The 17,318-nt window shown below is 36.2% G+C and overlaps 1 protein-coding gene across 2 annotated transcripts; it reads right to left on the bottom strand.

Moving 5' to 3' along the window:
• Positions 1 to 6,940: 6,940 nt before the first annotated feature.
• LOC124170220 lies at positions 6,941 to 17,077 on the bottom strand. 2 transcript variants are annotated; one of them, XM_046548918.1, is made up of 4 exons: positions 16,811 to 17,077; positions 16,643 to 16,722; positions 10,194 to 11,662; positions 6,941 to 9,186 (listed from the first exon to the last, which is right to left on the bottom strand). In XM_046548918.1, the coding sequence occupies exons 3-4, from the start codon at positions 11,499 to 11,501 to the stop codon at positions 9,181 to 9,183; spliced, it is 1,314 nt and encodes a 437-aa protein (XP_046404874.1). In that variant the 5' UTR covers positions 11,502 to 11,662; positions 16,643 to 16,722; positions 16,811 to 17,077; the 3' UTR covers positions 6,941 to 9,180. The 2 variants fall into 2 exon arrangements, with proteins under 2 accessions (XP_046404874.1, XP_046404875.1); XM_046548919.1 differs by lacking the exons at positions 16,643 to 16,722; positions 16,811 to 17,077 and having other exon boundaries at positions 10,194 to 13,124.
• Between the last annotated feature and the right edge of the window lie 241 nt (positions 17,078 to 17,318).

Genomic DNA, 17,318 nt, shown 5'->3' with positions numbered 1-17,318 from the left:
ACTTTATTAATGCATTCGCACATGTTCCGCTCCGGTCCAACGATATCTTTACTGCATGTTCCATAAAACTTTCAATCCAATGATTAAACAGGTCTTAAAGCTCCATCACCCATATGAATAAAACCGAAGGTTCACGCTAGTCGAGGTCAGAAAGGTATGGAGGATTCATTGTAATCTCAGTGACCGTAGCTGGGAATTATGAGTGGAATTTGGGGGGGAATGATTCAAATGTCGCTAAAGCATGGTATGAGGACCACAAGAGCAATGGGAATTTAGTCAAAAGATGGTGAAAAGGCGTATGAATACAGTTTAATCACGGGAGAATGGTAAAAAATATTTATTGAGGAAGAGAACGATGGGAAGCAATAAATATTAATGTGAGAATATAAGTTCATTGAGACTATTTCAGAATAAGCAAATGTTTGTAGGCTGTAATGAAACTATTACAACTTCTGAGCGGAGCATAAAGTAAAGAGAATATCACTGCAGAATGGGCATGAGAAAAAACTTGAGAGAGAATGAAAATTCTCTTACGATAGAATGCGAGAGAGGATTCTGATTCAATGATTGGCCAGCTTCGAAGAATATATCTCCTAAAGGCGTCTCAACTGAGGAAAAGAGACTGCGAATATGAGATCTCATTTATAATGCACGAAATATAGTCGGTTATTAGAATGCCTTGATCCGATGGCAATGTTTTCGTCGAAAAGAGAAGGAAAAAGATGAGATAAGGGAAGGAGCATTCTCCCATTCATATATTTTATCACATCCTCTATTTTAAATTTCAAGAGTTTACACGGAATATCAATGCAGCTGCTAGTGCCAATGGTTCATCTTGAGGAGTTTCAACATGTGGGGAGAACAGATGTGTTTTAATACCCATCTCTGGCAGTGGTCTAAGGGCAAAATTAGCAGTACCGGAACGCACTTAATTTTTTTTTAACCAGCGAAATAATACTCTTCAATTTTCAATTTTTATCTTTTTAAATATTTTAATGTTTTTTTTCCTTTTTTAACATAGATTTTGGGTTTTATGTTTACATTTCTATAATCCTTGCTTTTTTAGTTAAAATGCCTATATTTATTTTTCTTCTTTGATTGCCAAAGGCTCATGTTGAAGCTGCCGTAGCTGGTTCTATTATCTTTATGTTTTCATTTATTTTCAGTGACGTATGAACATCAAATTTAGCAATTTTTGTCCCCATATTTATTGTTAATGCACAGTTCATATTTTTATCATAATTAGTTCGGCGACTTTGAAAATATTATGAATTTTTGTATTGAAGGAATGGGTTAATGTCGCTCTCGTGGGGACGACCGACGGTCACTCCCGCTAATGAGGGTTCAACCTCGACTCCGAGCCTTTCCTGGTGTGATCAAGAAGACGATAAAGCCAATAAATTGTAGATAGCAGTAAAAGAAGCATAAAATGCAAAATGTACTACACGTGGCCCAGATGGCTGGGGGCCCTCCCGGTGTTTTGGGTCCTTCCCTCGCGAGCTCGGGTCCCCGAAAAGGGTCGGATTAGGCTCGGAGTCGAGGTTGAACCCTCATTAGCGGGAGTGACCGTCGGTCGTCCCCACGAGAGCGACATTAACCAAGGAATGTCATAAATTTTGTTTTCACAATGACTTATGATAGTGACTCATTTGATGGTTACATTGATTTGTGGTGTGATTCAATGCTAAGTCGTTATATTTTGGCGCCTTCTAAGTTTACATGTTATGTCAATTCTGAGGTTTTTGATGAATACATCTCTATACATGTGCAATGATGCAATTGTATTTTAGCCCAATGTAACAAATTTGGTGAAATTCAAAATGTGTTTTTCAATCATTTTCATTATTATTAATCTCGCGCAATGCACACTAAATCTAGGTAAGAAGAGACGAAAGAAAAAATGCCGCAGGGAAGGAACGGATAATTAACAGTGACAAAAAGACAGTTATTCAAGAATCGTTTTTTAATATTTATGCTTTTTTAATTATTTGAATTATTCTGTTGTGCTCACTATTAACAAGTATTGTTTACATTTTATATTGAGTAAAATATTTCCATTTTCTTCCTCAATGCAACTTCTTCTTTTTTATTTTTATCGAATGTTTTTCCTTCAAGTATATTTTACGCATTTTGCTAACTCTGATAAAAGGCTAGATGAACTCCTGCATCTGTAAAGTATACTTTTTTTAATGCCAAAGTAGTATCTTTCGTGGATGAGCGCGTGGTTCAGGACACGGACGTAAGTAAATAAAACCACGGTTTAAGCCGCTATAACCAGATAACTCAAATTGCAAGCGATGTAATGCGTTGGATTCCTTTTGGTATCGTTGCATAAGTTGGACTCAGTATTAGGTGGTCACGTGAGCAGAATTCCATCGGAGGAAGGAGACGGAGAATATTCAAAGAGAGATGAGGAGGCAAGAGGAGGAGGATGGGAAGGGGAAGAGAGAGAGAGAGGTGATGAAGACGAGACGGAGATGAGCAGGGCGACCCACGGAGGACGATCTGAGAAGGGAGGGAACTGTGCATTCGAACATTGTCAGCGCATTCAGAGGCAGTAGAGTGTGCGAGTGGGCAGTCTGACATTTGGAGGAGTGGAGAGTGGGGGCAATTTGCATTTCAACGAAGAAAGGAGGGAGAAAAGTGAGGAGGGAAACCCGGCGTCGTCAATGCGAAAGGCATCATGGGTAGAAAGTCTTACTTATCTGACGTACGTGCGAAGGCTCAATCGAAATTGCGTCGTGTAAAGCGGTGAATTGCTTGAACACATGCGAGAAGGCGAGGATACGAGACGGCAAAATAGCCCCTGTTCTAATTTTGCTCATGCATTCGCGATATTCCACGCTATTTTAGAAATTAATACAACTCTAGCCCGCGCAATTACGTGCCCCGTGTAAAACGGCCTTTAAAGTTCAATCCGAGGTATGGAATATTATACTTAAATTGCTCTCAAAAAATAAACCAAGTAGAGAAGCAGGAATTTCCAGATAAACTTCCGATAGCGCCAGCATTTGGAATTGATATAGAAGCCACTTACTTTCCGTAAAAAAAGGAAGACACCCGAGTTTAAAGGCGCTATCGTCTAAACGAGGCAGTCCATTTCAATGCAACAAAGAACAAACGATAGTGAATTTATTTCTACCTTGAATCATTTTCTTCTAAAAATGTTTTGCCCCAAAGGTATTTCCTGAACTTATTTTTTTCATTAAAGTGCCCTTTTCTGCGCGTATACTCTAGTTGCACAAATCTGAGCGCTTGGTATTCTCGCAGTTTTAGTTCCAATGTCTTGGAATTTTTATATAAGAAAGCCGGATCTATTATTCACGGTTTTTAGAAAACAAATTTTTAGCACCACGAAAGCTGACGGATTAGTTTTTAACAACGGTGATCTTCTAATTTCGAAACAAATGGGTCAATAGAAAATTATTTCCTGAGTCGTATTTCAGTGCCTTTTTTTCATCATATTATTTCGTAGCATATATTTTCATATACGTCATCACGTGTTTCATATTTGTCTGGCTTGGATGGACTTACTACACTATGGTAGATTTTAATTTTTTAAATATTCGTATAGTCTTTGAATCTTCCAGTGAATGGAGCGAGACTTGATAAGTGATAGCACACTTCAGCTGACGGCACATTTACGTCTTCTTTTATCGACAAACATACATTTTACGACGATATAGGGCGACTTTTAGGTAAAACGATGGCCTGAAAAACATTTGTGTGGAAATGGAAAGTGCGGATGAATTTTATATTTCATTCCAATTAAGAAACTTTGCGCACAAAACTCTTCATATTCATCGCATAATAATTGACCCTGCCAAATCGTGTTTTAAAATACGACTGTTTGTTGCCGACGATTGTCAACTTCACGTGGATGGTTACATTATTGTGTTCCCACGGCAGAAATCGTGGATATCAGTTCCATAAACTACTGTCGGCGTCAAAATGATGTGCCGCTGTACTTAGCAAATTTATATCTGGACTTCAGTGCATGCCATAATAATAAATAATACGTCATTTTAAAGGAAATTTTATTCTCAATTCTAATTTATTTTTTATTTTATGAAAATTTTAAAAATGTAGACACGCGAGTGCAATAAATGACTCCGTGCACCATAAAATTAGCCGTTTTGTCAACTTCATGAACTTTGTAACTCAACCTAGGGAAAACTACTAAGTCTACAACATTCATCTTCCACAATAAGTTGCAAATATTAGTGAAGATTAATACAATGGCTTTTTCGTATTAAAAGAACGCTTATTTTGTTGTAAAATAACGAAAATGTTTAAACTCTATCTAGTCCTACATTTTACCCCGAAAGAAAAAATAAAATTGATAGACACACTTCTTAATTTATTTGCAATTTTTCTATGATCCATAATCTATAATATTTTTTATATTTGTGAATGTCAATAACTTCTATTAATGTCATGTTGCCAAACGGGGCCGTGCCAGGCCAACCCTGGTTACCAGGAAGTAAAGTTTAGCGCGCAAAACGTGGCAACGCAGCATTCGTTCGCTCCAGCGTATTTTTTTAATAATACTGCATATAATCTATATATATTTTAATATAATCTATACTGCATAAAAATCATGTGTTTTCGGATCATAGGAAAATTGCAAATAAATTCAGAAGTGTTTCTGTTGATTTTATTTTTTGTTTCGGGGTAAACTATAAGACTAGATAGTGTTTAAACATTTTCGTTATTTTACAACAAAATATGCATTTTAAAAATACGCAAGGGCCACTTTATTAATTTACATTAATGTTTGCAACATACTGTGGAAGATGAATGTTGTAGACGTAGTAGTTTTCCTAGGTTGAGTTACAAAGTTCATGAAGTTGACAAAACGGCTAATTTTATGGTGCGAGGAGTCATTTATTGCACTCGCGTGTCTACATTTTTAAATTTTTCATAAAATAAAAAATAAATTAGAATTGAGAATACAATTTCCTTTAAAATGACGTATCATTCATTATTATGGCATACACTGAAGTCCAGATATAAATTTGCAAAGTACAGCGGCACATCATTTTGACGCCGACAGTAGTATTGGTGATAAATAAATTAAATAAATTTCTGAATCTGATGTGAAAGGGTCAACTATTACATCATCAAGGTGATTTTTCTCGCTTTTTATTGCTTTCTAATGAAGCCACATAACTACTGTCTAATTAAACTAAAACGCTTATCTGAATTTGGTTATTATAATTTAACTATAATTTGGACTCACTTCATTCCCTGTTGCATGCTAGGGATTAATCACCCCCTGTCCAACACCGTAGTTGTAGCTTTCTATAACCTATACACGAGTAAGTAAAAAATAAACCATAAATTAATCATATGGAATCCCTTTTGTGAGAAAATTAGAATGGATACTGCTTAAACTAACGGAAAAGTTATTTGTGGGTATGGTAGGTCGATACATCGCAGTCCGTTTGAAAAAATGCCGCTTATAGCTTTATTGCCTGGGTCAGCGAAGGGGTTTTCGCACTTGTGAAGATCGCTTGTCTTCGACATCCGTGCAAGCGATTTTTACGAAGAAGTTCGCACGGGGTTCTCCGCAAATAACTCTTTCCAATTGGTTGAAACATTCCTTTTTCGATTTTACCGAGAAAATCAGTCACTATCTTCGTGAGTGCGAAAGGATCTCAGTGCTTGTGCTACCCAAGCCAATAACAAGGGTTTATTTTACCTAGATCGTGAAATTTCAGAGTTGAGGCTAAACTACCACTACTGTTAGTGAAGGATATCAACTTAATTTAAAAAGGTACTTTTTCCAATTAAAATGTGACAGTGAGTGTATTATTCAGGGAATGTTATTCTATTTTCATCCTTGGCCGGTTATTTACACTGTTGACATTTCGTATGAGTAATAAATGGAGCGCTTGAAAGTAAATTGCAAAGAAATTCATGACCTTATAGTTAATGAAAATTGAAAACCTTTGAATTAAAAACGTAAATTGGCCCTTTAATAACTTTATCAATAATTGGGTAAAGACGTGAAGACAAAGGAAATTTTGAAGAAGGCTATGAGCTAATACTTTTTCAGTCGGTATTTACAGAAGTTGAAGAATGCAAGAGAACTATCGTCGAGTTCGAAATAAAATATCGACGTTGGTTAGAGAAGGATACACCATTCCCAGAAGACTTGCATAAATCTCTTCTTGAGACTCCTTGCTCATGTTGGTACCTGTATTAACATATTCCTATTGACTTAAGCACACGCAAAAAATTTTGTGCTGTGCTAAAATGGGAGATCTTTTACGAAGGCTCCTCGTTACTTTGAACCTTATTAAATCAATAGGCATGTATGTGATAATGTTAAAGAAATGTCTCCAAAAACATATAAAGCTTATTTTTCCTGGAGGAGTGAACTTCTGATGAGGACAGTGATGCCTGGAAATCAGAAGAAAAATGCTTGCGGACTGGTAAATGGATTTTTTAAATTTTCCCATGTTTTACACATTTATGTTAAATTATCACGACTCATAAATAATTTTACATGGTTTGTTTTCGATTGCATTTTTTTACATAAATTGTTTAATTAAGTGATTTCTTAAGATTGTTCTCTCAGAAAAAATGTTGAAAGAAAGTTTATATGTTACATGACTATATCATTAACGCTGTTAAAAAGGTTATTTCATGCATTTCATGTGAACTTTTTATTCCAATAATTCAGTTTAATTTTAAACTTATTTTTTATTGCTACCGATTATTTTTAATGAAATTTCCCCTCCCAAATGAAGCGGTCCGAATAATCGATTTTTGGATTTTTGCAGTCCCCACAAATTTGTTTAAAAAATCCCATGGTCAACTTTTTGGCAACATTTTATTATTTTTACGTTATACAGCCTTTAAAATATTTCAACGAGAAACTTAAACAAACTTATAAAGATATGATTTTTGGCCAGCTTTTTTCGATTTCAGACCAAGACAAGCATTGCGATCAAGGTATGTTCATGCATTTAATGAGCATTAACTTCATTACTTAGTCTAACACTGCTAAAGTATATTCTTAAAAGCCTCTTTTTGACTTTGGCTCAAGAAAATAAAATGCTGCAAGTCACTTGGATTTTTCCTTGTGAGTATTCATGCAGAATAAATTGAGTACACATCCATTAATAGTTTTCCATCATTAAAGTAAGCATGAAAATTAAATTCCGTTATGTTATCGCTACACCCGAACTATCTTCCAACACCAGCCCTTGATCATACTTGGCACAAGTGAAGTAATTATGCCATTTTTATGCATGGTAAAATAATTAAACATTTTATTCATATTCCTCTTGTTGAAATAATTTTAAACTTAAAGAATATCATAATAATATAAATGAAGTAATATTTTTCAAGGATAGCTATAAACTTTTACACAAATGGCTCAGTACTAATTTTCTCTGTAAAAGTCAATGGTAGTATAAGATGTACCAAAATACTTGATTAACCTCACTCTATTGAATGACCATTTTCTCAATTATATGCTTTTCAACATCATTAATGTTGCATTTCAGGTAAAGGTATTCCTCACACTGCCGTTGAAAATGTTTGTTTCAACCTAATAACAGTACACAGCATGTATTCACGAAATAGTGCAAGAAAGTGGTTTTAACTGTGGTTTTATCGACGTCCAGATTCCCTGTGTATGAGACTTAAGTCTGAGTGGTAAATGGTAACTTAAATGAAGAATAAAACCTGAAGGTAATACCAAGGAAAGCTTACACACATTATTAATTGGAAAAGCAAATCTTACAGCCAGGTTCTTATAATGGTTTATAATTGGCTTCATTGCTAAATAAAGTTTACTTCATTTACATAAGTGTTACAAAAATCAATGCTAATTAACACTGCTCCACTGATCTATGTATTCCACCTATTCATTCCGGGAGTCCAGCGAGTTACAAAAATCAGACATGCAGTCACAATTGCATAGATATTTTGAAACAATAAGAAATTGCTTGTAAAGTTTAAAGCACGTACATACTTAAAAGAAAAGAAAAAAGAAGAAGAAGAAAAGTAAAAGTGAAGATTAATCATATGAAAACGGAATAACTTAAGTAAGGATCATTTTCAATTCAAATACGAAGATTAAGCAACAATTATTAGAGTGAATAGTTTTTTGATTAATATTTTTACTTGGAGGTGTGAAATCACTCTCCAAGATTACCAATTTCAAGTCAAAAATCATACTGCAATTAGAAAGCACATGATTATTATTTCCATGCAACTGAATATTGAGTACATAAGAGTAATGTAGAAAATGTATGTGTGCACGAATAAAGACAATACTCCTCCCTAACACCACTGATATTATGATATACACAAAACTGAATGAAAATGGTAAATAGTCACGAACATATAGAAATGGAAATTTAAGGATTTTTGTATTATTTTATTGTGATATTTTTATATGTCTCCCAAAATGTAAATAATGTATAAAAAATCAAATCAAAACCTTTGTCTAGCAATCACTAAGTACAAAACTGAATTTTACGCCATAGATTTACATTAAAGACCGGATGTTTGAACTCTATAATCTTTAACAAATACATTGAACTACATTACGTTAACCTTACAGCATCTTTGCTGCAAACTACAAGGAAATGTTTTAAAATTGCATGAGCCAATCAATGTCAAAGAAATTAACCAATAAAAAACAATAGTCACTAAAGGGTAGCATAAAAAGGAGATAACAAGGCAAAATATAATTCTGATTGTTGAATTAGAGCAACTTAAGTTGCAAATAGATAGAATTGAAAATGGCTTGAAGCTATACAATAAGAAAGATTAAATATTTAAACCAATATGGTGTGCTACTTCAAAAAACTTACAAATGCGTACATGAGATGTAAAGTGTAATATTATAAAAAAAAATACATAAGTAGAAAAGTGAAAAAACTGCGATTAAATCATGTGTCCACAAAAACAGCACACCTCTCAAAATGTGATTACCATCCTAATAAAATCAGTACCATGTAGCAAACATGAAATCAATAAAAATATGAGTGATTGTTAACATAAGATAAGTGTAACTATTACACGAAACACGGGAGTACTTAAGTTGACCCAACTTTACAAAAACTGAAAGGCCTCATGAAAATCTACTGAAGGTAAACGGAATAATCCTCTTCTGGACCAGCTCCATTGTATCCTTTAAAAGGAATCACGCCAAATTCATCTCTGAAAGAATAATAAACAGAAATTAATGGATGCCACAATGAGAAAAAGAATGCAATAACGACCAATATGCAAAGTTACTATTGGGTCCATAATAATTAATAGTGGTATGATATATTACTCCCATTAGCAGAAATGCAATTGGAATAATAATAACCAATAATTATGAAATATCTTCAAATAAATCTAAGTTCCAAAAAACAATTATTTATTTTATCAGTGAAAATTATTGGATTTACTACTATTTCAATTTTACATGTCCATCACTAGAATGATATATCATGGATTTGAATATTGACAATCTTCAACTTTCTCGTATTATATTAACTAAAAATATTATATTTATCCATTAGATTAGAGGTTGATGGTTTTAAATAGTCACCATTTTAAAGTTATGGCATCTTTGAGCATGTTAGAGCTATATTATGGGCTATATTTTGAAAGGATATATTCAACTTGTAATATCAGGTGACAGAATATTTTATCAAAACTTCATTCCTATGCTAAATATGTTAAAATTACAACACCTGTCTAACGAGGAATCACACTACCAATAGAACACAGAGAAAGGACATGTTTAATGAGCCAGAAGTTTCATTTCGCCTCTATAAGCGAAACATCTCAAATAAACGGAACTTTTTTGGAACATATTGGAAAACAAATTACGAACAAATTCATCAGTTATTCAAAACTGTGTTGATATTTAAATTTATTACTTAACTATTCAATTGCTTGAAAAGCTTTAAATGATTATTTGAATGATTTAACTAAGACAATAATTAAATGAATCATGCCAAATAATTGCAAACAATGTGTATTATTCTCTTTCACACAATAGCAAAGAAAATAAAGATTCCAGACTGCAATGCCTGTGCAGAAATGTATTTGCTCAATTTCTGGATATTGATTAAAAAAGGGATGCCATTGGATAAAAAGGAATTAATTCATTTTGTTTTAATATTACAGAGGAAGGGGAAGTATAAGTGTGAGAAATGAAAAGTAATACTCACTCTCGCCTTGGCTAGCAGTGTTGGCATCACGTGGTTTGAATACATGGAGAAGAGGAGAGGGAAGAACTTCTGCAGTCCATCTCTTCCTTTTGTGGGTCCATCATAAGCGATTATACAAGGGACAGCAGCTGCGAGGTGACATACCCTTGCCAATTCCGTCCTTAGATCCAATACATCACCGATCCACACACTATATAATCCCCCTCCCCTGACCCTCCTCGCCTCCTCTACAGCCCTCATCCACTCTCTCTCACGTTCCACGTCTCCCTTGCTATACGGCCTCCCCTCATTACCAAAGACTAATTTCAGGGATAACTGTGAGAGGGCCCTAGCTAAAGAAGCACATACGTATCTCTCATCACTCTTTGCACCCAAATACACCGTGTCACTCTCAAAATCACAAAATGAATAAAATTCACTCCCATTCCTCTGAGTCCCATCCAATTGCACAACCTTCTCCTTCATCCTTCCAATGTCCCATGAACCGCAATCCACCATCACCTTCACCCGATCATCCCAACACAAATATTTTATAATACAAGCAGTAAAATCATCTTCATCGTACATTCTCTCATACACTCTACGCATTTTATCCACTCCATTTCCAAACACACAAGTAGTCCTACGCAACATGGCGTCCACACACTCCTGTCTAGCTGCGACTGGATCCAATTGTGCTGGACTGATTGCAGCCTCCCCTCCTAATTCAAACCTTATAGAAGTAACATCTTCCACAGTCGACGTCACCGCTTCTTCCAAGCATCGCAACAATGTGTCTCGTCCACACACTTGCGTCTTGAGTTCCTCCAACGATGAGATCAGCTGGCACATTAGCGATTTCATCTCGTGCCTCAATGCGTCCACAGAGGACTTGAGGGAATCAATATCCTGATTATTCCTAGCTACGGGTGTAATGTGGTCATTGCTTCTACTGGATGATGACTCCGGGCGGTGCATCATCGCTTGGTCCCTCCTGTGAACCAATGTTACCAACTTTAGAATTAAGGAGCGGTCCAATTCTTCTGGGAAACGCCGCACCATCTCCTCGGCAGAAGAAACTGCGTTCAATTGAGAGTCATCTTTAAGATCTGTGTCTGCCCCTCTTGCAAGCAGCTCTTCCACCCAATCAGCCTTCCCAAGCCTCACACCAACATGCAAGAGAGTTCTTTGCCGCAAGTACCGAACATCCACATCTTCCACTTCTTCCAGTAGCTCTCTATTCTGGAGAAATGAACCAGTCAATACTCCAGCAAAGAGTCTCTCCTCAACAAATTCTCCAGCAATACCAACAGACACATTGCTTGCCATTTTTATCAAACAAAACAACGAGGTAATTATTTTAAAGTTTGATGTAGTTTGAACTGTTTGTTGGCTGACAGGAAAATGCCAATGGAAACAATACGTGTTGGCGATGGTCTGCTATGAGTAAGATACTGTCTCAGCGTTAACGAGGAAGAATGAAATAATGACTGCAAAGAAACGGAATGAATATCAAATTATTACATAAAATAGGCAACAGTAATAATTATATAAAAACTTATAGTAATGCTGAAACAAGAGAACTAGCATAGGCCTGATTTGAGAAACAAGTATAAATATACTACGCAACTCAAAAAATAAAGACAAATGAACAGAAGTGGTATCTATCAAATGCCATTACATGCACTCATCATTTTTTATGATTAAACTTCTAATTCTAAGCTTACCTGAGCAATCTGATTATGCAAAAAGATTTTGGGGACGGTATTTAAAGGACAAACAAAGCGAGTGCCTTATTAACTACCAAATAAAGATTAAAAAGGAAATTTCGCTTCCATTTGATTAGTCACACAATAATTCTTATCAGTGGAGTAACTAGAAATATGATTACAGGGAAATCGGATGGCAAGGGATTCCGACCTCCCTCTGGGAATATTATTGAAAAAAAGGCATGCCTAGATATACATTTTACATTACTTTGCCACTACAAAATTAACTCAACGCAAATGTAGTAATTAAATTTCGTAACTGGATAAATATTTGAAATATATTTTCTCTGAGGATTTGTGGGATTATCTATCCCCTCAACTCTCCATAGTTATGCCACAACTATTACAAATATTCAAAGCTTTGGAAACACCATGAAAACCTATAAGAGATGACCCCTGGTGAAAACTGCTGACTAGGTTATCACGAGAGCGCAAAATTTTATTAATGAATCTAAAGTTTTACTAAGCCCAAAGATAGGCGAGTTGTAAATATTTAGCCTATCCTCTTTCAAAATAAGCAGTTGTTTCCAAATTTAAAGATGTTATTTCAATAATCACCAACTGAAGCCTACTCATTTGAAAAGTGCTGATTAACTTAACCCGATTAACTAAGGAAATCACTAATAGAATTAGCGATAGGTAAATAACAGGGAAGAAAAATTTTGCCGTCGAAACTATAATTATACATTTATCAATCACAATTTAAATATGCACGCTGTAGTAGATAGTTGATTTAGTTGTATGTGGATTCCGAAATGGTATATCATTATCTCTGTATTATCTTTCTCTTCTCGGATTGTGAAATGGATACATTGTGATGCGTAATATGAATAGCGATAAGGGAGACATCTATGGGGAGGGGGAGGTAATATTTACGATAACTCTCACATTCCTGACATGCTCACCATGGCTACGGTGATGTTGATCAGTCTTGTCGATTTCAGAATTCTATTAGCTATCACATCGCTTAGAAGAATGTAGCTCACTGGGTTCATATCCTTACTTTTCAACTTCAGCGTAATGTTTTCAGGGTATTGGGAATGTTGCTAATTGCATTAAATGAAAGAAAACTTTAGGTCGCACTACCAAGAACTCACTATATTCAGCCAGACATTCAAATGCACGCGACTCCATTTTCAAGATTTATTTATTTGAGTCCTATTTTTTTGCTTTGAAAGTACAGTTTTTCAGCTTCTCTCACGTAATTCAATAGTAAAAATGGAGCCATATGATTGAGAAAAAGCCTTTTCGAGGAAATTAACTCTCACTGAACATTGCTAAGGATAAATAATCAGAAAATCAATAACAATATTTTCCATCATTTACTAGTGAATCGCCTGTCCAAAATTTTCTCTCTTTTCACGATAACAGAAGGTCTTTATTAAATGTTTCCATGGTGAAACTCTTTCATAAAGGAATTGCAATTTTTAGATATCCTTGATAGTAAGATGATAGAACGTTATAAATGATATTTTAAAGATTAACCCATAATCAGTGACGCATGATTTTTGTCACATAACCAGTGGTGTGACAGTGAGACCACAAGAGGTTGTAACTTGGAGACAGCAACAAATCAAGCGCTAATAAAATGTTGCGATGCCTATTTTATTAGTTTATTTTAATATGTTTTAACTGCTAAATTATTCGTTAACATACGTTTCATTTCATGCATAAACTAGACGTACCAATTTTGAGATAAAAATTGTTATTTGAAACATGAGTGTACCCAGCTTGGGGGCAACTGCACCCCGAAAAGCCCAAATGAATGCAGTTAAAAACTAAATTTCTGAACATATCTTCTGTCGAAGAAAATTATATGACGATAAGATAGGGAACTTCTAAAAAATTATATAATACTTTTAAGCAAATGATTATGAAAACTAATAAATCGCTCTCATAATTTACTTAAAATTTTCGTTTCATTCGCCAATTCTGTGATAAAATGCTATGACTTGCATGACCACGGCTTGCCCCCTTCCACACCTTGTGTTGATCCAAGGTGATTGCCCCTGATTTGAAAAAAAAACTGTCACCAAGAACTCGTAACACATGATGGGCTTTTTTTTCTATATGGAAAGGGTCATGGAAAGAGAATGATGCGATTAATTAGAAATTATTCCAAAGCTAAGTATTGGGCACACTTGTGGCGTTCTTCTGACAAACGGGGAATTAAGGAATTGGTCTTGCTTGCTCACAAGGTTTACTCAGCATAATTGGTTATTGCTGCCAATGGATTCCAATGAATTTCATCTTTGCCCTGAAGCTGTTTACGCCCGTTTGAAAACACTCTCTACTAGGCCACATGTTTATTTCAGAGCAAATATCGAGTATTATCATTTATAAATCGGGTTATCCAAAATATCCCACTGAAATCGCTCAAGGGGCAGTTGATCGGCGGAATCATCAGCGCTGAGATGGCGGGCGTTGTCATGGATCAGAACACTTCCTATCTCCTCGCCTAGTTTTTTGTTTTGAATGGGAACGGGCATATTGTTCCTCACTATTTTTCACTCTAGTTACGGGGCAGTGAAAATGTCTCTTTTATCGGCGTAAATGTCAATGCTGAAGCCATTTCAACCAGTTTCCTGGCTGTCGCTCCGCGGTTCACCCTTGGCGGGAGAATCCATTGACGCAGTGTGGAGAACGAGGATACCGCTAACCTAAAACTTACAACTTGCATTCAGAAATGAATTGAGGACATGGTGCAGAGGATTTGCCGTTGCCTTCCAATCCACGCAGCACTTCCCCGCTTGTACATTATGTGGTGTTTTTTCTAGGCGATTGGAGGGTGAAAGGAAACCGCCATCGCACATTCGTTTTCAACCCTTCTTCTGCTGTTCAGTGTCCGAAAACCTTCTCCTCACAATCGGCGAAAAGGTTAAAATAAAGAAAATTTTCTCGGGTTATCCACCGGTTGATGTCGTCCATCTCTCCCGAAGAACGGCATTCGAAGGATCCCCTGAGGATGATCAGCAAGTCGCGGATCGAAACGTCGGGAGTCATGGAGGACATCAACCGGTGGAAAACCCGAGAAACTTTTCTGCAACTGATACGCCGGGAAAACCTAAGATCATACATTGGTTAAAATGAGTTTCGTTGGACCATGCAGCAGGTAATTATAGGATGGGCGTGGTACGACCTCCAAAGGGTCGCTTATAAAGAACCCTTTCCTCGACGAGCTAATCTACGCACAGGACCATCTCATCGACCATACCAGCGGGGGTCCAAAAGTGACAGCTCTGACTGCAATTTGAAAATCAATCAATCAATCCGATCATCAAAAAATTATTGTTTGCAATGCACTCCTGCCAATCAAGCAATCAAGTACGTCTTTGAACCGTGCTTCGGCGATGAAAAATAACGATTTTTTAACTTTGCTAAAAACGTAGCTGCGGACCACTGGAAAATGTCCATTTTATGCGTTTGAATTGAATAATTCAAAGACCCTGCCAGACTATATAAATGTTTTATGTTATAAAAAACGTAGTTCTTCTACCTACGTACCGTACCCTCCTTTAATTAAAAGTGAAAATATTGCTTCTATCTAAACTAGCCAATGGAAAAGTAACGATCCATAAGTAACAAACGGTAGATGAAAAGAGCAAGACATTCCATATTGACCATAAGAGGCCGCAGGCTTTTGAGGGCAAAAGCGATTTTGTGGATATAGTTATCTCTAACACAATGATAAGATAATCCGTGACGTGGTCGAGAGATCAAATCCGTATAGCCGTTTTCGAACTTTATGCGAGTCGAAAGAACAGCAATTGCTGTTTGTACACGTGGGTAGGTGCTGTGAAGTTCAAGGGGTCATTTAGTATGTAATAAAAAGTTCATTTTTAAGATTTCATATTCTTATTACACAAACATATGGCGATAGCGATAATTTATGACATTTTAAATATTAATTTCGAAAGCATTAATAGTTTAAGAAACGCAGTGTTCTCCCATATCGCACGCTAACGGTTATGGGTGAAAAATCCATCTGAAACGAAAGACACGAACAATAATCTCCCAAGAACTGAACAATGTTGGCCTCTGACTGAGATAGAGTCTAGGGAACCCACCAGTGGCGCAGGGAGGGTTGGGGGTTAGGGGGTTAAACTCAGCTCAGATAAATTTCTAAGTTTAATCCATTTTACTTAATTGGATTGATATTACTAATAGAATATAATAGTGAAATGATAAATAAAATATCCCTCGAAAAGCCATAACAATCACCATTTTGAACCGTTTCTCTTAAAATTCAGCAATTTACTAATCTCGCACCTACCGCTTATCCTGTTGGGTATTCCACACCCCCACACACCCCGAAATTATAGTTGCACCTAAACCCCCACAGCCTCAATTCCTGGCTGCGCCCCCTCTGACTGAGATGGTCCAGAGAACCCACAAACTATTTTTTACTCACTAATGTTGCGATATGATTACATCTCCATTAATAGAAAATGAAGGTATCGTTTGAATAGTTTTTCGGAACAATTACGAGGTACCTACACTGAGTCGAGAAACAATTTATGAATATTGATCAAGAAATATATTTTCCAGCCATTCTTACCATATATTACGTTCAAACTCTGTTGTTGGATTGTATTAGATTAAATCATGCCTTGATAAGCATACTTAGTTAAAGCAAGGCAGTCACGCAATAATGGATTATTCAAAGAGAGGCTTACATTAAATGCGTTTTTCAGTACTTACCTAATAGATAAGGGATTCTTGTTGGAGTATGTACTCGCTCCTCCTTTAGCTTTCGTATTCCCAGCACAGAGAAAGGAATCCTGAAACGTAAAATAGATTGCTTCTGTCATTGACATGGGAAAATGTTTATACTCACATAAAGCAAACCTCTGTCCTTTTTAAACTCACAGAAATCTCAATCCAAAATGGTGGACGAATTCTTATCTGATAAGAGGAGTTGAAGGAGAAGACGGCGGATCAATTCGTCAGCTACAAGTCGCAGGAGATGTGCTCGCCCTGTGCCAAAGGGAGATGCCTTTATACCCACAGGGAGAGGGCTTATCTAATCTTTAGTGCCTCATAAAAAACGGAGGTGTAGGGATTGCGAATTTACGATACCGCCAGTCATCTCTTGGGCGAAAATACTTTCGACACTCTCAAGTGTACGTGTTGGATAAGAAGGATAGATATCACTCTTTACAGTATTCCATTGGATTGCTTGAGAGATAATAGAAATGTGGGATTATCACTGGATTACCTTTTTCTCATCCCCTCTCTCTCCCGCGTTTCCATTTCCATCCGCATGGCATGGCGCTGCGGCTAGAGTCTTTCGCGAGCCGTTTAATTGGGAAATTCAATCGCCACAGTCCCCCATTGAGTCTAAATTGGGTATTAGAGTCTCTTAGATACATACTTC

Source organism: Ischnura elegans, chromosome 13, assembly GCF_921293095.1.
Source record: "Ischnura elegans chromosome 13, ioIscEleg1.1, whole genome shotgun sequence".
NCBI lineage: Eukaryota > Metazoa > Arthropoda > Insecta > Odonata > Coenagrionidae > Ischnura > Ischnura elegans.
The sequence above is the reverse complement of the archived record's forward strand: the minus strand, read 5'-3'. Positions and strand labels throughout refer to the sequence as shown.